The 21,244-nt window shown below is 48.3% G+C and overlaps 3 protein-coding genes across 3 annotated transcripts; all 3 read right to left on the reverse strand.

The window, feature by feature from the left end:
- Nucleotides 1-2,621: 2,621 nt before the first annotated feature.
- On the reverse strand, nucleotides 2,622-6,092 carry POL3 (DNA-directed DNA polymerase delta; the record flags this gene model as incomplete). The annotated part of the gene is made up of 3 exons (XM_044820684.1): nucleotides 2,622-3,363; nucleotides 3,473-5,286; nucleotides 5,334-6,092. The coding sequence occupies 3 exons, from the start codon at nucleotides 6,090-6,092 to the stop codon at nucleotides 2,622-2,624; spliced, it is 3,315 nt and encodes a 1,104-aa protein (XP_044684984.1).
- Nucleotides 6,093-8,133: 2,041 nt separating this feature from the next.
- J7337_002960 (uncharacterized protein) lies at nucleotides 8,134-9,964 on the reverse strand (the record flags this gene model as incomplete). The annotated part of the gene is made up of 3 exons (XM_044820685.1): nucleotides 8,134-8,205; nucleotides 8,259-9,217; nucleotides 9,271-9,964. 3 exons carry the CDS (start codon nucleotides 9,962-9,964, stop codon nucleotides 8,134-8,136), a joined length of 1,725 nt encoding a protein of 574 aa, XP_044684985.1.
- Nucleotides 9,965-12,108: 2,144 nt separating this feature from the next.
- Nucleotides 12,109-12,696, reverse strand: J7337_002961 (uncharacterized protein; the record flags this gene model as incomplete). The annotated part of the gene is made up of 1 exon (XM_044820686.1): nucleotides 12,109-12,696. One exon carries the CDS (start codon nucleotides 12,694-12,696, stop codon nucleotides 12,109-12,111), a length of 588 nt encoding a protein of 195 aa, XP_044684986.1.
- Nucleotides 12,697-21,244: the final 8,548 nt, after the last annotated feature.

The following is a 21,244-nucleotide window of genomic DNA, read 5'->3' on the forward strand; positions in this document are numbered from 1 at the left end:
ACCATCTGGCCAATGGATCTCGGTCTCTCATATGTCGCGCGCATACGGGTACCTTATTAGCCTCCCATTCTCATGGGCACCTCCGATATTCGCTCACTCGCTCGCTCACTCCGGCAATGTAGGTCCTGGCTGCCGTCGTACCATGCCATGCCCTCTGTAGTAAAGATCAAAGACGCCATGTTTTCAGCCATTCATTATTCATGATACCGTTCCTATTAGCCAACGCCCATTATTCCAATCCATTATCAGATCCCCTCCATTCGTTCTATACCTTACAGCACTTCACCTCCACGCTTGCCACCGTCGCTCTTAGGCTTGCGTGGTGGGGGTACTACTGTAGATTGCATGCACATCTTATCTTGGCTTGTGTGAAATCATCATCGACGTTTATCCGTTCATCAATGCCTTTATTCATCATTGTAATTCATGCTCAGCGCCAAACTGAGCTGGCCTGACTGTTGCACTACTCTCAGTATATCCCCAGGTAAGCATGGACCTTCTCAGCTAACAAATAACCCCACACGACATATAATCACGGTAGGTCCCTTGCTGCATCCCACGCTCAAAGGACGACGACTCCAGGATATTTTTTGTTTGAGAGGTGATCTGTGTGTCTGTCTAGCGGGATGAGAAAAAAAGTGCCTCATCCCCAAGCCCACCACCACACTGCTAATTAATTAACCTAAATATTAACATTAAAAAGTCCTGTGTCGTGTGTGTGTAGGTAGATGCATCAGCCAGGCCAGGCCAGGTTCCCGGGACTTTAGCCTGGCCAAGCGCGTCAAATCAAACAATCCATTACCAATTCCCAAGCCAAACTCCTTCTTTATATCTGGAAAAGGAAATCTCTTTTGCCTTCTGTCGAATCAGCGACAACTCAGAATGCGGGAGTAGCTCATACCGTTGCATCTTACCCTTGTCCCGTCACCGGCGTCTTGCTCCGACCCAGCCCAGCCAACTTGGAAATACAGCATGCGCCGGGACAATTATCCTTGCCCTACTCCGTATTGTCAGTGATATTCGCGGTGGCCCCATTGACGCGCAGCACATATCGACACTCCCCGGACCCTGAACTGTAACTGTTACATACCTACCTATCCGTACGGATACCTAGTCTCTATATTATCAACACGTTCTTATTGGCCGCCTTGTCATCTTGTTTGAAGAATGAATTGACATCAACTCTTCCCCTGACCAATGGCGCTCTTGATCAACCAGTGCCGGAAAAAGATCTATCAAATCACAACATAAGCAGCCCCAGACCATGGACCATGATATGTTGCCGAAATCCTTTCCGAACGAACAATCACTGGCGCTCTACAATTCACTCAGTGGCGGGGATACTAGGATAAAATAATCTGGGGGAGCCTGTCCTGTCACAGCATTCTCTAATTCATCAGTGAAGCGCCTGTCAAATTGTCAAAACATGTCTCCCCGGACCGATTAGAAGACTTTAGCTTCCGTTTCATCCCTCGCCATGCTTTTGACCGAGACTACCGTGCCTCGCTCCCGACAACAACATTTTTTTTTGGTCTTCATCGTGAACGTTTAGCCGTCCGCCGCCGTTTACGGAACTGGTTGATCCATCCGGACATACATCTCCATGAGAAAGCAATGAGACCAGATGCTTCGGGTGTCCTCCGAAAACTTCAAGGAGGAGTCAAAATTCCCGGGCTTCAACACCGAACCACTGGGAATCGGTTATAGCGCGAGGATTAAGCACTGGCCACATTCATCATGAATATGTTCCCTCATGAACTGCCCCCAACTTCCAGCTCATCATGACTTATAATACCCCCCCTTTAGGCTTCAGCACCCCTCATTACCCTTGAGCTTTGGACTATCCAGTCATTCCGACATGTTCCGCGGCCTCCTCTTCTTTCCGATCATTGCTTGTCTCTGTAGGTTTCACCATTGCCAAAATCTTTGTTCAGCACCTTCAGTCTGCCCCAACTGACGGTCAGGGTTCATCCCGCGGAGAAGCTCCCAGTCAACCTCGATATGCTTCGGGGGGTTGGCCGCTCAGAAGCCCAGAACACAAGATTTAATAAACATCATGCCATTCGTGTCTCTCTTCTTTCTCGCCGTTATTAGACAGCAACACTTAGACTTATGCTATTCTACACTTCCAACCCATGCATTGTGACTGAAATCTCCCAATATTTCTTTGTTGCCATTGCTACGTTACAAGGCTTTAAGCACTCCATCCGGTTCTGTAAAAACACTTGGTCATTGCTGTTTGTAAGGGAAATCAAAGTCTCGAACGCCTTCATGTCCAATGCTGTATGCTCTATTCTGTCTTAGATATATGCAGTGATATCTGCAGCAACGTTGAACCCGCAGCCACAACCCCCAAAACGCCTTACCTACATAATACGAGTACAAACAATCCCAAACTCGTTCCTGCGCCTATACATACAATATCTCTGTGTCTAGCCGTGATTTTATAACACATCTCTTCCATTACAGCTCAGCAGGACCCTCCACATCTTCCCACCCACACCCAGGAAGAGATGCGTTAGTTCCCTCTCCAGTGATTCAACAGACATAAAAGACAATAAAAATAACAGGTGACAACTGCGAATGTTGAATAGGTGTAGATGTCTGGAGAAACAACACTCTCACCACATAGCAGCCTGATCAGCGTCGAAACGTGAAAGCTCGCGTCCAGCATCCTCCAGGTCCTTTTTAGCTTTCATGCGCATATAGAAAATGGGGCAATCTTTACTACTGCAGATAACCTCGCAGTGCATGCTGCCCTGACAGCGCTGGCACTGGGTCCATAGCCGCCCGAAGCGCACCTCCAAATCTGACACGCGATCAAGCGTCTTCTTGTAAAGCTCACCAACGCGAGGTGCGCAATTAGAGCACACCGCCCCCTGTGACTCTTCTTTCCCTGTCAGAGGTTTTTTGCAGCCCATGCATGTTTGTGTCTTCTTGGCAAACTTCATGAGACCTCCAACAGTGGGAGCTGCAACCGAGATGGTGCGGGTATGATCTCCTGTAAGGAGGGAGCGTGCCTTGGTCTCACCGAGAATCGGCTCAAAGATACGGCCGAGTGGCTTAGCCAGTTGGTTATCCAGGTAGTACCGGGTATCTATCGGCACGTTGTGCTCAAGCACGTAAATAGGGTCCTCCGACTTCTCGAAGTTTTTGGCGCCAGCTGGGCCTCGGACCATGACGTAGGCCACTCGGTCACCGAGTCCCGGTGCCGAGCCTGCATCTCGCTTCTTCATGCGTTGCGCCAGCTCGACGTGCGCTTGCTTTGCGGCATAATCGTCCTTTGTAAGAGCCTTTGTGATGACCAATTTCGACATGTCGACCTTGTTTTGCAGCAGATCGGCAATCGTCTCTTTGACGTATCTAGAAAGTTTACCATTAGCATTCCGTTTTCCCCTCACATTGCCTGATGAGTTCTGATAACATCAAAGAAAGAAAGGAAAACTGAAGCGTCATTCAAGAAACAACTTACTCTTGGGCACCTTGAACATCTTGGTCGATCAAGATCATTCGCAAGACTTTTTCAATGACCGTCTGGACCAACAAACAGTTGTCACGTCGCACCGTCTCAATACCCTTTGTGTCCATCTTGTCATACTTCTCTGGTTTCGTCCAGTATAGACCAGCATATCGCTTCTTGTTGATTAGCAGATATGGGAAGTAGACTTTTTCGAACTCGAGTTTGATGGGTTTGACGAATTTCTCCGAGACGTATTTCGAAGCTTCCTCACCAAGCTTCATAGCCTCCTGAAGGTCTTTGGTACCAAACTTAATCATGACGGAATCAGTATCACCGTAAATGACCTGAGCGTCGTGAGAATATCCGTTTGCTATATTGTAACGGTTTTCCACCTCTTCCTTGGTCTTCTCAATCATCTTTCGGCCGAAACTTGTTGTACTACTGGCAATTTCGAGACATGGAAGTTTGCCTGTTGTAGCACCAGTCAAACCGTACACACTGTTCGCGCTGATTTTCAAAGCCAGTTGTCGACCATTCAACACAGCCTTCTTGAACGGATCTGTCTCAACCGCCAACTCACGTTTGGCCTGTTTACGGGCCGCGAGAAGTTCCTCAAGAATTTGTGCCAATAAGCCCTTGCGTTGCTTGACTGTTACAAAAGTGTCTCCATTCGGTGTGACGATGTAGTCCTCGTCTTTCTGGAGATTGAAGGCTTCAATCGCCTTCTTACTGACCAGGGTAGTATAGCAAAGGTTGTGCGCTTGCATGATACTAGGGTATAGAGAGGCGAAATCCAGCGTGGCGATTGGAACATCGTAGTAACCTCGGGTTGGCTCAATGACTGTAGCTCCTTCATACTGTTCATCAGAAGCCTCTGACTTGAGATTGGGAATGACAAGTTTCTGTTCTAGTGCTTTTCGGAACAACTGGCTGATGAACTTGACTTGCTGACCTCGAGATAATAAGAAGTTGAATGGCACTCCTGTGACTCTTGCCATTTCAGTGTAATTTTCCAAACAAGAGAGTTTATCCATCAGCCTTTGTGGGAGGTAGGCATCTTTCAGGCAGTACAGCGCCAAACGTCTTCGAGACTCCGGTGTACCATTGAAAAGTTCTGTGATCATTGAATGGTGGACATCCTCCTTCTGCTCGCCAAGGAAATTGGCACACACAGAGTTCAGCGTGTAACTTCTGAGGTGATGGTCACGCTGGATCAGTTGAAGAAGATCCAATTGCAGTCGACCGTTGGTATTTGTAGCTTTGGTATCTCGGTTGCCCATCTGTTTGCTGGAGAAATTCGTCTCCTTGGCTTTGGATTGCATGCTAGGGATTCGAGTCCAGTATTCGAAACCAGGTACCTTGAGATGTTTCGCTCGGTCCAGCAAATATGGGAAATCGAAGTTGGAAATATTGTAGCCGGTGATGATATCAGGGTCCGCACGTATAAGAAACTTTTGCCAGTCACTCAGCATTTTCTCCTCCTTTTCATACTCAAGAATCTGAGTTGCCACAATCGAGCTCGTCTCTTGCAGACAGAACACGTTTCTGACAAATGGCTTCTTTTCTCCATATTGCGTAACAATATTTGCGATCTGGATGACGGGATCGTGGTTTGCTTCAGGAAAGATACCCTTACGACCGGCACATTCGATATCGAAAGACAGGATACGTAATGGTGCCATCTTTGACCATTCGCCGACGGGTTCGTGTGCTATGAGATCGAGGTAGCTAACTTCAGCTTCGATTTGACAGTTGGATTGGCGAACATGATCGGGGATGATTTTGTATGTCTTAGCGGGAGCTTCAACCCACGACATTCCTCGGACCTGGGTGGATATTAGATCATGTAGCCATCATATCGCATTTCTCTTACCTTGCAGTCAACCATGAAACGCAGTAGAAATTGCAGGTTGTCAAAAGTCTGGATTTCGCCATCGTTCCTCCACATGCCTTTCCAGTTTGCATTGCCACTTTGAATCGTTGTTCGGACTTTGTTGATAAATTTGGGATCTGTCACGGTAACCTTCAGGTAGGGTTTCGATTGATTCCCTTGGAATCCGTAAATGTTCTCTCTCATGGCAAAGGCGACTGAGTGGATGGTCGGCTGATGTTGAGCGACCTGAGTCTCTAGGTATGCCTTGAAGGCTGCACAGTCTTGTGGTTGGAAGTTGACAGGTGCGGGAACGTATAGGTAATGTTTGAAGTCAGTTACATGCAGCATGACTGAGTTTCCTGCTTCATTAACACCAAAAAGCTTGACGGTGGCCCGGCCACCGTGTAATGTACCCTCCTCAGCTTCAATAGACTGAAAGCAGAGGCTGTCACGCTCCGGTACGAAGTCAACTACAGGCGGTCTATCCCATGCCTGGTCTTTCTCGGTGTTGTTACGTTTGCGGTCCGACAAGTCCTGGCTGAGCTTTTCGAGTACTTCTGATTCAAAAGCACTCTTGGGCTGAGTGGACGTCATTTTGGATCGATGGTAATGCTGCGAGCTGGGAGCTCGGGCGGTAGCAGGTGATGACGGTATCGCATCTACTTTGCGCTTCTTCGTTGAGGAGGGAGATGATGTGATGTTCTGGCGAGTGTGGCTCTCGCCCAGAACTCGTTTCTGAGGAAGAACTGCACTGGCCATGGTGACTGAGGATGGCGAATGCGACACACGAAGAAAGAACAAGAGACGTGGGTAGAGAAAAAGACAATCAAACTGTTATACAATCACGTATTCATCCACGGAAAGGAGAGTGAAGAGTGTTTGACAACGTCTTTGGTGGATTGTGATTGTTGACACTAAACGGTTGGAGGGGAGACTCTCACAGAGGAGATTTCTAATGGGTTTAGCGACACGACTTTAATTGATAGCGACCGCGTAGCGCGACTCGTGTTAGTCGTGACGTGACTGACCCCACTTACTCGTCGCGATCACGTGAACAGGCGTCATATCTAGGTGCTTATAGCTTCGGGAGTGAGAACTTACCTACCCTAGGCCATTGATCAGTCAGATCAACTGCGTAAACGTTTCTGAACAACTTACATCGAGACTCTATAGATGATGGGACGTTTTACGTTCAGTGGTCCCCTGCGTGTACAGCCTCGTAGAAGTTATCGAGACGCTGAACTCTTCTGTGGTGGCTAGCTACCTCAGTACTCCATTACGGCTGTTAAAAACGCCAAGATATATGACGAGAACTGGCGAACTCATCCGTTCACCATTACATAGGTCAGACATGCCACAATCTAAACTAAACTTCCTGTATAGGTTTCCTGCGAAAGCAGACGCTCGCATCACAGAGTTTGGCTTCTAGAAGAATGATACAGCACTACCAGATCTCGAAGGTTACGGCCGTGGATCGTCTACTGAAAGATTGAATGTCAGGGGTCAACCGCGGTCAACGGCTGTTGGTGGCACGATGATCTGTTCCGAACTCACCCTTGATTTTAACATGTCACTTTATGGTGAAAATAAAAGAGCATTTACAAGTCCTTAGGTATTCATGTTGCGAGAGACGCCTGCGAAACCGTTTCCACACAGGTCAGAGATTGAGTCATGCCGAAAATCCGCACCTCAGATACATGGCAGCTTCCTAGGTAATTGTGCTTTCGAGCGAAAACGGCCCTTGGTCGTGCACATATGACAGCTCCATGGAAAGACTGACATCGGACTCGACGTACCTGTCAACGACTGCACTACCAATTCAGCTGCAAAGATGATTGCTGAACACACTATCCTGAAGGGTACCACATGATACTAATACCTCGACGTGACAGGCGTCTAGAGACTTTCATGGCATCTATTCTTCCAGTCAGTTCATGGTTTGCTCGCTAACATGGGCTGATAGTAGATTGCAAAACTGGGGGAAGAACACATTCAGACATCCATTCTACAAGCATCCGTACTCCGTCTTGGGAGATCAGTTAAGCCATGCATAAAAAGAATTCATCATCTCACCCAAAATGGGTTAAAAAGAATCAAGTAGCGAAAGAACTTACTCATTCAGACAAAAGGGGTTTAACAGCATGTTTCAAAGGAGCCATCTTCATGGACCCAGAGCCACACGTGTGAGAATGTTTGCACAGACGGCGAGGAAGAAATTGTGTTCACAAAGGAGCAACAGGAGGGAAGTGTTATACCATTTATAGCACCGTGAAGTTGTCGTGTATATCATTCCTTGGGTTACAATATTGCTGACTTGCGGGGTATCGCGTGACATTGTGCGATGTTGGTTGGGCCTGTATACAGCCAAGAGCTGCAATATCATGTAATAGTATCGCTAACCCCATGTCTCATATCCATGTGCAAGTGTAGTGTGTTGGGCAAATGCATGATTTGCCAGCAGCAACAGCCTGCAGGACTGCACAACTGGCTGATGGTTGTCAGCAAGTCACATTGACACCACTCATTCCGAGAGTTGCCGGTAAGACCCTAGTATCACGTTCAAGCACACGGTGACGCTGGATAAATCATTTCTTCATTAATCGACATAAAGAAAGCAAGAGGGAGCATTCTCCAATTTCCAGTGAAAGAGCATGATCTAGCTGCTATGTCCAATGGTGTCGAGTTTCGCAATGAACAAAATTGCTTATTAAGGTGCAAGCTGCTTCCTAAAGCTGCGCACAGTTCAATATGATGCGATTTTAGTACATCTCTGCCGACCTAGCCTCCATTCATTATTATCTTATGACGAAGAAGAACTCTTGGGCTCCTTAAGATGCTCAAAAGATCCCCAATCGCACCAATCGTTGATGGGCTGTTGGAGGTTAGCCACTTTATCATCTTGAGCAGTAGTGATGAAAAACTTACCAGGCAATTGAGATACTTGCACCAATCACAGGTGTCGTGATACTTGTAAAAGTTGTTCAGGAGAACAATGAAAACGACAATGATCATGACGAGGAAGGCAGCTCGAACCAGCCACCAAGCCCACCAGAGTGGCTTGCGCCCCTTGAAGAAACCGACTGGGTTCTTGAAAAAGTGAGGGGGCGTCTCGCCAGTCTGGGGAGAAACGGCTGCGTACGACAACTCCTGGCCCATCCGCCGTCGCAGTGAGTTGGGCGAGTGCAGGACACAGACGCCAAGAGAGAGTCCCATAAGAAAACCGCCAATATGGACAAAGTTGTCCAAGCCGGGAAGAAGTCCCAGGACAAATGCAATTACCATATCAAGGATGATGAAAAGAAGGTCTTTGACAGGGTTGCGTCTGTCCTTCCATGAGTACAGAAGATCGAGGAGGACCAATGCAATGATACCAAAAAGGGCACCAGAGGCACCCACGGATGGCTGTCCTGGCGGCGCATAGTTTCCACCCATGATGTTGCCGAAAATCCCAGCACTCATGTAAACGAGTAGAAACCGCACTGGCCCGATGGCCATCTCCATCTCTTTCGCAATGGTAAGCTGCAGAAGAAGGTTGAATATGATGTGAATGAGACCGGCGTGCATGAAAATTGAGGTGATGAATCGGTACCACTGGTTGGGCTCCGGACTCTGGTTGATATCACCATTAAACTTAGGATCTGGAACGTCACCTCCGAAGCCGCAGACCACATGAAGAGGGCAGAAACTGTCGTCTGTGGTAGCATTGGGACAAAGTAGACCAGGTAGAACGGCGCCCTTCGCATTCTTGTCCACACTTTGGATACCCTTCACGTTGCGCATACAGGGGGCATAACGTGCACCCATGTTGATCAGTAAACCGGGAGATGGGCCGATGAATACGTTGAATTGCGGTTTGATCGCAATTGGAGTTCCTGTTAACACGCCTGTGAATGAGTCAGCTGACAGTTTTCCTCCTGTATCAGTCTTCACATCTTACCCATTCTTGCTATTTCGGCGATAAAGATGGCGATTTGGACCACAGAAAAGATATAGACAACCCAAGGAATCCTCTTCTTGTTGGCCCCAATCATACCCAATTCACCCAAGCGAACCTTGCCCTTCTTGCCCTTCTTCTTAGGTCGTCCAGGGGCGTCATAGATATGATCGTTCATCTCGGGGTCGTCATTTTTAGCGGTCCGGTCTTGAAGGGGAATGTCTTCCTGGCCGTAAGGCTGCGCAGCGGCGGCCCCTCCAGCATAGCTTGTATCTTGATAGAAGCCTTGTTGGCCAATGTCAGCCGTACTGGAGCTGGGAGTCGGTCCGGTGTTCGAGTTTGCCGGGTACATATGATCGTCAAAGACGGTGTCGAAAGGAGACTGACCAGTTTGACCAGGCTGGTTATGGCTTGAGCTCTGACCTGAAGGGCTAGCATAAGTGCTCGCTGGAGGATATTGTATATCGTTTGGCGAGTACGGTGTTTGTTTGGTCGGAACAATATGCGCGGCAGTATCGGCAGGATAGATCGAGGTGTCGGGAGCATAGTGTGAGTTGTACGAGTTAGGCTCGTATGGGGGTGCTGGTGTAGAATGCGGCGAAGGGGTATCGTGATTCTGGTAGTAGGGAGAAGCGTTGGGGCCGGCGCCATAAGGAGCCTGTTGGCTGCCACCGCTGTAGTAGTCGTGCGAAGCCATAGTTGACGAAAGCAAGAGATTCTCGTTCGAGTAACGGGGACGAGGTTACGTAGGCAGTCGATGAGAGTAAGCCGCTAAGCGGCAAAGAAAGGGGATACAACTGCGACAAGCTGTTTCAGAAGGGTCGAGACGGCGTCACAGATCAAGAGACGGTATTTTGTAACTCGTCGAATGATCCAAGCCCTTATCGTTGTTGACAACAATGCGTGAGTGTATGTTAAATGAATCCTTTGTCGATCCAGAGTGAAAGATGTTGAACCATAAAATGTATTCCTCGCGCTAGGTCAAGCTTAGGTGGCTGGTCCAAAGTCCTGAACTTCAGCTCAACTGGTTAGGTAGGCTTGAGCGGGTTGTTTCAAGGGTCGCCAGGGACGAAAGGACTGGTCTGGATTGCGTGGAGGCTCTCTCTTGATTGGGCGACTGCCTTACGCGTGGAAGCTGTGGGCCCAACGAGTAAGCTGTCTGTTCTATTTGCGTCGTTGTAAAAAAAAAAAAAAAAAAAAAAGCCAAACGAGTGAAGCAAAAGAGTGAAGATGAGAGCGTCGAAAAAACAAGAGGGGAAATACTTGGGAATACAATAATCATGCAGCTTGACTAGTTAGGTATCGTTATTTTGAGGCAGCCTTCAGCTTAGGTAACAAGTCCTGTTTATTAGGTACTCAATAAGGGCATATTTGTTCTATTCTCGCTGACTTGGTGCCCATGACGAAACAACTCACAGCCGAGTGACGTACAAGCCGGGGCTGTGCTGACAGTTGTAAGCCATAGATCCCTGCAACCAAAGGTCGATCACTGGGAAGAAGGGTTCTTGGGTGGTGGTGCCGTGTGGCTAAGATTGAGCCTCACTCTGGTTAATGGATGTTTAAGCGCCACAGCTTCTGAATTTAGAACAGTAACCTCTATTCATGACGGTTTTTGTGGTGGCTAATGTGAGTCTTTATTGATACCTACTTGCTTATGGATCACAAGAGCACTTGCAATCACGAAACACTAGGGATGCTGATATTTTATTACATATTACAAGCTGTCAACTTCGATCATTCCGGTATCCGCAAAGGTAAATTCTGATTGAACACAAAAACTACCGACCTAAAGATCCCGGGGCACCTCTCCTTTATAAGTAATACTAGGTGCCTACCCAACATGAACATTTGTCCTGGTACAGCAATGTGGCACAAACTCATTGATTGCAATCTACCACCTACCTATATTCTAGCTATCACAGGCACTTGGATGCTAGGCCAGTCGACGCATTTCCATTGTCTCAACCACATCACCAATGCATTTGTGGTGAAATACTTGGCTTCCAGCCCGTGGCTGACGCTACAGCGCAACGGACCACAGCCACTGTTAAAGCTGACGAGTCTTCCCGTATTCATTGTACGCAGTGGAGCTCGTTGATGGCATGTACCCGTATCAATCAGATGTACGGGTTCCGATGAGATCTTTTGCGGTGGACAACAATTTAACTACGCGTTCCGTCTCGTCCTATTCCACGCCAAGTTCCGGGAGGCAAAGCTCTCCTGGGCAAGAAGAACAGCTCCCAACTTGATGCATACCAGGAAGTCCACCTCACCCTCACCTCAGATGGCATAACGAATCAGTCTTGTGAGATGATCTCAACGCCAAGACTATTGGCAGGCAAAGGATTCCAACATTCGCTCCCCCTTCTGTGTTGGAGGCCCAGGACACGACAACGCTCGATGTGTCAAACGCTATACAAGACGGGTGTGGTATGAATGATGCAAACACCACTTCAATATTCTAGCAGCCAGCCTGCATTGACTGAAAACTTCTTGACAACGCCTGGCACTGTGGATTGCTGACTGCTCATGTGGCATTCCGGTCAGTGGCCCTATATGCTCCTGCTGAGTGGCTGATGAGTTAGGTAGATGAGATAAGATCGTGATTATTATACAAACTGTTGTATCGTACATGACATGAGCTGCCCTATATACGTTGTCCTAGCCCTCTTCATTGCTCATTACAGTCGTATTGCCCTGGCGGACCTTCGCCTTTTCCGTTGATAGTGGTACAGTTCGGTCTTGTGCATGTCGCATTTTGTCGACAATGGGTATAAGACTGGATGGTCCCTTCCAGTGTTGTTTGAACATCTATGTTGTCTCTCCTCGGTTAAGATAGTGCTATTTCTTCCCGATCGATGAAGCGTCGTCCGTTGTGGTCTCGCCATCTTGTTTCTTGGCACCCTTTCCCCAATTTCCATTCCAGACATCTGCGACTTGCTCCATGATGATATCGCCAATACCCTTGCCCTCTTCCATCTTTTGTTGATGCTCTTTGGCACGCTGCTCTCGCCAATTCTTCTCCTCGCCCCCCATCCACACATCATTGAGCGCCTTGGCCACACCTGTCTTCTCCTCTTCGCTTCGTGGATTATGTTGGCCTAACCTAGCTTTGAGTGCCGCCTCGCGCTCTCGGTGCTCACGTAGTAGTCGTTGGGTGCGCTGAGCACCTTCGGGAAGTTCGGTTCCAAATATGGAGCCCACACGGTTTCCGAACCGTGAGTAGATCGACGAGCCTGTATACTCGTAGGCGAGCTGGTTTGTGGCAAGAGAGAAGGCGCTGGCAAGGACGAAGAATCGAAGATCTATCTTTCTTGGTGGTAGCAGCATAGCGAGAGGTGCAATGACTGCACCAGCAATGGCAGAATTGTGAATAAATGCATTACGCTCGGGCAACGGAGGCTGTGCGTGGGGCTGATTCTGCGACATTGCGATGTTGGTAGTGGTCATTCGGCAGTGTCGGTTCGACAATCGCTGCAGCAGCACGATCGCAAATCGAGTGTGCGTGGGTTGGGAGAATTGAAGATGCGAAAATCCGCCACCAACTTTTTCTCGCGTTCTGGTTGGTCGCCTTGTAACGGCTGATAGATACTTAACTCATCAGCCAATCCTGCTGAGAAATCAAGTCCCTACAACCTCCTCGTCATTGTAGGGTAGTCACATCACAACAAAGTATCATTCGAGGGCAAATAGCCTTGTCATTCTTTTGGTTTTTGATTTCTGGTAACAGCAATATGGAGAAAACCAAGTTCTTAGTATGGCGACTCATCTGTTTTAGAGTTTTCTGATCTTGCCTCTGTCGCGTCTTTCTTTTGTCTAATTGGCGTCTAACGTTGCCGGAACCTTTTGATCCAATAGCTGTCAAGATTTCTAGCTTATGACCAGGATATTGTCCATCGACATCTGTAACTACCCCATCACTTCTCAATACACAGAAGTAATGAAAAACACGACTTTGCCTTTCATATAAGGCATAAGTAAGATATGCAGAAAGTGTGTTCATTAGGTTAAGACCGTGTGAAATTCAATTGCTTGTAGGTTTGTTCGTTACGCCCTCCCACAACACGGCGAGAACTACACAGCTTCGAAGCTGCATGATCATGGCTACTACCTGAACACCCCATTGCCGGTTTGTCAAAGTATTGAAAGGCAATGTAAGTTCATAAGTCGCATTACGGGTTTCCCACCATGGACGTCGTTGAGTTCCGCTGCCAATTTTTGATAATTCGTGTAGTGACAGCCTAGCACCTTGGATCATATCATCGGTCACTGATGAGGAGTTACCCGACAGGCCAGAGCATAGTAGGTCACGAAGCAAGAGACTAATCAGACGCATCATATAGTTGTAAGCATCTAACGACGCTCAGGTCATATGTTAATCTCGTTGGTCGTCGTCGAACGCCTTCTTGGCGTTGGGCCTAACGATTAGAAGCCTGCAAGGGATCACATCGCAAACATAGCTTCTTTGGGACAAAATGCAGCTAGCTTCCCGGAGAATTCTTCAGCTCAGCGATCAACAACAGTATCTGCCCACCAATAATCGAGGTAAGGGATGTATTGTTGCCGGCGGCAGACTTCGACGACACTAGACCACCAAAGTCTCATAAAGACTCCTGAAAACCAAGCCACCGGTGCTCACTAGCTGCATGTGAGAATTCAATGGTCCGAACTGCCGCCCCCAGCCGTGCCGTGTTTACTAACTCCACCTTGACTACCGGCATCAGATCCTGCCGAGCAAGCCTCAAGGGGCAGCAATCTGGCCACATGGCTAAAAACTTATGAATATGTTAGGATAGAAATCATCAGGCCCTCAATGAAAGGATATCCCGGGCCGATGCGTGCATGCTACTACTAGGTTCCATACCTAGACAAGCCCTTACACTGCACTTCTCGACAGGAGAAGTCCCAATGGACAATCTGACTGAGATTCATGGCCATTATTATGACAGACCTCGATGTAAAGAACAACCTCAGTGACTACGATGCCACAAACGTGCAGAACAATCCAATAGAAAGCAGGGTATTGCAACAGCCTTGCCGGGTCTCCAGCCAGTGCCAGGTGAGCTTGACAAATATCAAGGAGCTAGGTGGACAACTGATCCCCTGTACAGTCAAACATAGTAGGGACTAGCTGTTCGAGTATAAGGCTCGCTCAAACGAAACATATGAGTATGAATTTAGACATCACGGTACTTGATAAATTCATGTGATGGCGCAAGACAGTAGAGGCTGGGAGGAAGCTACTATACTACATATTTTGTAACCAATGAACCAACCGTGTCTATGAGCTGTGAAATAGCCCGAGGGGTCATCGCATTTTAGACAACGTACTTTGCAAGGCTAGCTTTCCGTGGTCATAAACTTGTGGAAAATGAGGCTTGAGGCTTCGATAAGCTCCATGCTAGTAGACAAAGTTTCCTAGATATGTTCCTGTACCTCTCTGTGAGGACTTTCAGCTCATGTACATACAGTATCTCGGCTGATCCTGTTTCTATCAGAAGTATTAGCCATAGTAGCCAAGACTTGTAACAAGCGCCTTCCATTGGGATTCTAATAAGCATCACAGGTTACCCAAATGTCAGCAAACCATGAGTTTAAGGGATGCGATCATCTACACCTACCCGATGCTATAGGAACCCAGTGCCATTTGTCAGATTCTGGAATAGTTCCGTCTAAGGTATCCAATAGTAACAGAATTATCGTGTTTTTGGACCCTCAAACCGTTTGTGAGCGTAGGTCTTACAACGACTTACAAGATTCGACATAGTTTCTGTCAGACGCACTGCTTGCATTACCCGAGGATAACCTGGTTTGGAATCGAAGGCCTTCTGACTGGGTACAGGAATAATGGATTATGAAATGCATTGTGTCATGTTGGTGGGCGCCAACTCACGTGTAAACTCTCTCCCTGCCTAGCAGAGTAGTTTCGATCTCTAGTGATGAGCGGAAGTTCCGAACTACCGGGGGTGGCAGTAAAACTATCCTTTGATCTGACCTTTCCCTTCGGTATCAGCCACGACTTATTTAGTTAGCTGACAACTCGACATGGATCGAAGCTGGGAACAAGACTCACAATTAACTTTCATTCTTGGCCGATTCAACACTGGTTTCCTTCTCGCAGGCCAGTGCCACGCCTCCATGCAGCCATGCAACTTTTTTTTCCCTTCCTGTTTTTTTTTTCCTCGACTAAATCTACCTTGAAATAGACTAGCTACGCCAGAAGAATACAGACCAGACCGTTGTATTATGCACGTGGCGGATACATCTCTGAGCTATTTTAGACTTTGTTGAGATGAGATTAAAGGCGCGTGGTAATCCCGGCTGCCGAGGCCACGGACCGAAGTGCCAGATGAGGTTACATTACCGGTTCCTTGTCAATCAATGTCTTGCTCGCATTCTCTACCGTTGTTAGCCTACGGCGGTGCTCTGTGGCTCTCTCAGCTGGTTGTCGTATCAGTGACTTATTATTACTGACTATGCGTCTACAGCCTCGATTCAAACCCTCGTCCGCGTTGGTGTACAATCTGTGAACTTTAAATAGCGTCGGCTCAGTAAAAAGATGAACAAGAATGCTACCTTGACACGAGTCAGGAGGCCACAGCAGTTGAGCTTGGACTTTGTCTTCAAGATCGACTGAGAATGGAGTTCACGCAGTCAGATGCATCCACATTGACTGCCGAATGGTACAAGACGTTGACACATGACTTAGGCACCTATCTTAGCATCTCATTCACTGACACGAGCGCTTCTGGAAACAGAGGTTCCTGTGGGCCTCTTGGCGAGCCATCCAATTGCATTGTATAGGGAGGAGGCTTCTATTTGTCATCGCCCTAGCGGCTGGGAAAAAACAACCCGCATGGGATGGCTTTCAGTGACAGATGCCGTGACAGCCCTTGCTTAGCCTACCAATCGGCCGTTTGTCCAATTCGGAGCCGACACACATGGCACAGTCAGAGATGGATGTAATCAGGGCTGTCTGATGGCCTGTGGAATGTCGAGACGCACTGTAACGCAACACAACGCAAAGCATCCAACTCCGGGGAGGACTGGCTCTTGGCAATTCCAATGTCGCAGCTGGTAAATGCCATGCATGGATCTCCAGATACGCAAAGGTGCTTCAATATCAGGACAAGTATGTACTCATTTATCAACCTGAGATGATTGGTCATTTACCGATACAAGACTAACTTTAACATTGGGTAAAGTATCTTTCAGATACTGTAGTTGGCAGTTGCTCAAGGGAACGAGGATTGGAAACTGAAACAGCAGAGCGTCCGATACTGTCACGTTCCGGGGATGTTTGAGAACCCCTGAAGGAAAACGTTATACGCCAGTACCTATGAGACTACGTATGAGGGTCATGGTTGAATACAATGATCAGCGGACCAATAACACGATCAACAAATTCTGTCAATATGGAGACCGGCGAGGAGATCTGACTCGAATAGGAGAAAAAACTGTCCATAACCACTAAGGGCAAGACTTGGAGAGAAATAGTTTGAGAGGCCAGGATGAGATAAAGCCTGGCACCGGGAGACGCCGTCGGCGGCCAATGTGGCCAAAATGTGATCTTCACGAGCTACTGTGCGGTCGATGTGCCCGGTGTGGAGAGCCGAGCCGAGCATCAGGGGCATAATTATGAACCATGACTAATATGGGTATGGGCTGATGCTCATGGACAGGCTAACAGGCACAGCTGTGACAAGGCCATACCGGCAGAAATGGGTTACAATGCTGCTGTTACACGAAGATAACCTGGCCTAGGTCAACGGACCGGGCCCTGTGCCGTAAAGCATGTTGGCTGAGAGCGTTGCGACATCTTATTAATGATCCCATAAGGCTGAAGATGGTAACGAATAGATTAATTGATACTAAACGACGATAAAAACCATCAGACTCTTTCCCGGAAGCCCTCGGTCCTGGGCTTCGAGTATGGGGCTCTCTGTCTCAGAGCGTCGATATCGAATAGCTCAACCTATTCTACCCCGCCTCAACAAGCCAGTATTACTCCTAAAATGAGACTAAAATTAAGACAAGTAATGATAGGTCTCTGACAAATTTGTACCTTCCCACCGGGAAGTTTCCCCTAGGGGAGCTTGAGAGAGCTGGGTTTATCTCTTGGCGGAATTGGGCATTGTCGATTAATTACGGAGCAGTCTAAAAGCATTGATACCTTCAGCGGAAGTTGCCGCCTGCCTGGGAACGAAGCTGGACACAGTAATGAATATGGAGTATCCATGTGTTACAATATGCCGGTCGCGGCTATTGGCTACGGTAGTGAGCTTTACGAATACTCAACAATCAGTGCAAGCGCTGCAAGGGATTATCGACTAAGACGAGTGATGAGACAGTCTAGTCTTCAACTACGCCGCATGATGGGGTGGCCAGGAAACTCCCCTCCCGAGTAACGAGTAAAGGCTTTCATGAAAATCTCATACTGCAAAGCGAATGTGAATTGTGCAGACCATAAGGGTACGTAGCCCAGCCGCGTGATATGGGGTGCCAACCCGAAGGAGAGGCTATCGAGATCTAGATTCTCGAGATTAGACGAGTATACAATAGTACAAGCTGGTGTATTCTTAAGACTGCTAAGCGCCTTACCAATTTGGTATGTAGATACCGTAAGAATTGAGACAGGCTGGCACGCATTCTGAAAGTATCCATCAATCATTATCACTATCTGTACTCCGTAATTTCGTTACGTATTCATAAACGTTTCTTGTCTTGGGACGTTCCCGATGTGGAGGGGATGTCCATGTGTACGTGCATATATGTATATGTAGAGATCTACTCTGTAGAGAGGCTAGAGAGGGCACACAGAAACAGTCGGTGGCTGATGACAAGGAGATCCACAAACGTTAACGAGAAAGTGAAACATGTTCTTGAATTGCAGAACTGTGCATTGCTTTGCTGTGCTGTGCTGTCAGTTTTGCTTTTTCCTTCTCGCAGAACCAATGTGCTATAAAATTCCATACCTACCTAGTCTACGGAGTACTTGAAAATTACTTGCCAACGACCAAGCTCGGAAGCTTGAGAACCCACTAAATATCGGCCAAGTCAGCCACGGGCTGTTGAACGGGGTTCAACGGAACGAGACCGGTAATAACACCTTGGAGCACTGTACATACCGTCTGAAAAGGAGTTTAGGAAATCTTTGTATGTATCGTGCCCACAACGGACATGCATCGGAGATATTACATGTTGTGATGCCAAGATCAAACATCTTTCCCAGTGCTACAGCGCTGACCCAACTCGCTGGGCCGCCAAACACAGCTTGGAGGATCACATCAGCCAGTACCTAGTTATCGACCAACACCAACATGAATGCCAGCATGAATGCTTGCTCGATCAAGGAACACCCATGATGGACATGGGAAAGCAACAATATGTTAGATGCCCTTGTCCCCCACCGCCACCGCGCTAAGTGCGCCCCTAACAGCCTTGCAACTGCAGAGACTAGAGTTGCTGAGCGTCAATCCATCTTAGGACGGCTTAGCTATCCTTGTGCGACCAACAACAGGAACGCACAAGCGCTCCCCTGTCAGATGCCAAGTCCCTATTGGGCGAACAAGTCTCGTTCCCAAAGAAGAAGCAAGCTCTGGGGGCGCCAGAAGGATGCACTAGAGCGGCGCTGGGGAGGGGAGGGCCCGAGGCTCATGATGGGACGGGTCCGGGCCTGTCCCCGGTTGTCCCAAAGACCAAGTCTAATCAAGCCATCCATGCATGTCCTGGAGTTGCTCAAAGGAGACAGGCACAGGCACAGGCACAGACTAACAGGACTCGCGCTGCATGTTCATACCTATGTACATACTCATCCTCACTCACAATGTCGCACTCATCTCGGGGAGTATGTTGATGTACTACCACCACAAGTTCCATCCATGGATCTTCACCACCCAATCCACTCACTATCACGGATTCTCAGCTGGAAATGGTCAAAACCCCCATAGGCACCACTTATGTACACTTCGGTACCTCTCCAGCACCCTGGCACCTGTGGCAATTCTTGGAAAACAATACCCGCACCTCTACATTCTCAAGTAGTCTAGTCACTGACAGTGGTACCTCCATGTCCTCGAGCGATGCGTTTTGCAGCGGCTGTCTCGCCTGTCCTGTAACGGCTTGATCTTAGCAATGGTTACACAGAGCGTGCTACTCCTAGTTTGGCAGATCCCGCCGTACCAGAGCAGATGATATGGGTAATGCATAGAAGAAACCCACCGGCGATCCGTAGTCCGTCTCTGTTTCGACTCGTGCAGTCAGTCACTGTCTTGTGTCTCACGAGGAAACCCTGCTGCCCTGGACTTCTTGTCCCATCCCAATGCTCCGCCAAACTTCCATGGATCTACTGTCGAGCACATTGCCCCAGGCCCTTTGTCTCTATCCCCGGCAGTGAAACAGATGGCCTCAGCCTCTTTTCTCTTGTCCTGGCTAGGAGTGGCGGTGGTATTGGTATGAGCCCCATCTATGCCTGTTAATGTATGCTTTCTATGGATGCTTGATCTGCCCCTTGGATCACAGTAGCATTTATGGAAAGGTGATGAGCTATAGAAAGACCTCATTGCGCCCGAGAACCGGGGCTGACACTCACTATCCGCCACAGCTGGGCTGCCCTGATGCATTTCCATGCGTATCGACTTAGCCCTGTGCTCATCTCTGTGACGACTTACCTTACTTGCCTTACTTGCCTCACTTTAGTTTCTTTTGCTTGCTTGTCCACTCTTTGCTCCTAGTCCCTTCCCAAATCCTTTTATTATCCTGGCTGCTTCTAGTCCTCTGCCACCTTTTTCTTGCAGAAACTCTGACTGTTGACTACCGCTAAAATTACCCTTTCCCTCCACCCTCCTCCGTTTTCTCGGCCGAGAAACGGTTCGATAGGAAACGTGTGGTCGTAGAGCTACCGTGAGGAGCCGCGGTGAACTGTCGAGGTGAAACAATACCTCAAGGTATCACTACTTACTTGCTGGGTTGCCGAGGAAGCTTTACTGTCTAGGTGTACTTATGGCTCAGAGCTGGGTTAGAGAGGAATCCTCATCGTCTCATTCCGCGAGAGCGGGGGGAAGAGCACAAGCACTTGCACACACACAAGGGCAAGTAAACTCGCATGTACCCTTTACAAATATGAACCATGCGTCCTCTTCGTCGTCAAGGAATCAAGCAGCAGCAGCAACACCAACAACAGAATCACAAGTACAGGCGCAACTACCTGCTTCAACATCGACGACTGCGATCTTCCCAATAACTGATCTGACCACTCATCCGTCTTCTATTCCCCACCCTACCAGCGTCAATACTTTCAATACCATCGATATTCCCTATACAGAGAGCTCTTACAGTAGCAGCAACGTTTCTCCTGCTTCAATCAGTACCCCGGCTACTCCCATTACAGGTGCCGGCAATACTGAACGCATCGCTACCACCAGAAGCCCATCTGTCTCTGCTGCCAGCACTTCAACTAAAACTACTTCAGTCGCCTCGACTGCCTCAGCTTCATCCGACCTTGTTGCACCATCAGCAGCCCCTCCAGCTAAAGCAAAGCGTGTCCGGACCAGCAAGCCCAAAGTCAAGACAGGGTGTGCCAATTGCAAGTTCGTCTCCCCAATCCTTGTCCCCTATTTCTCAACCTTGGTCGTGCTCGGGTGTAATGGTAGCCAAAATCTCACCTTTGTGGCATTATAGACAAAGGCGAATCAAATGTGACGAGGCTCGTCCAGCTTGTACGCAATGTGTTCGAAGCAACAAAACCTGCACAGGCTATCCGCCCCCTAGTCGCAGTTCCCGCCCATTCGAGGAGATCCGGATCGCTCCAAAGCCGATGCCAGCATACGATGCCCAAGCATCTTCAAGCACTTCCATTGCTCCTCTCCACGGCGACTACCATCTCCTGCCACGTCGGGCCCATCAAAGATCAATTTTGAGGACTACATCTCCGGGGACTACTTCACCGTCACCCACTACTTACCATCCATCCTCCGTC

This window comes from Fusarium musae, chromosome 2, assembly GCF_019915245.1.
Source record: "Fusarium musae strain F31 chromosome 2, whole genome shotgun sequence".
In the NCBI taxonomy this organism is placed as follows: domain Eukaryota; kingdom Fungi; phylum Ascomycota; class Sordariomycetes; order Hypocreales; family Nectriaceae; genus Fusarium; species Fusarium musae.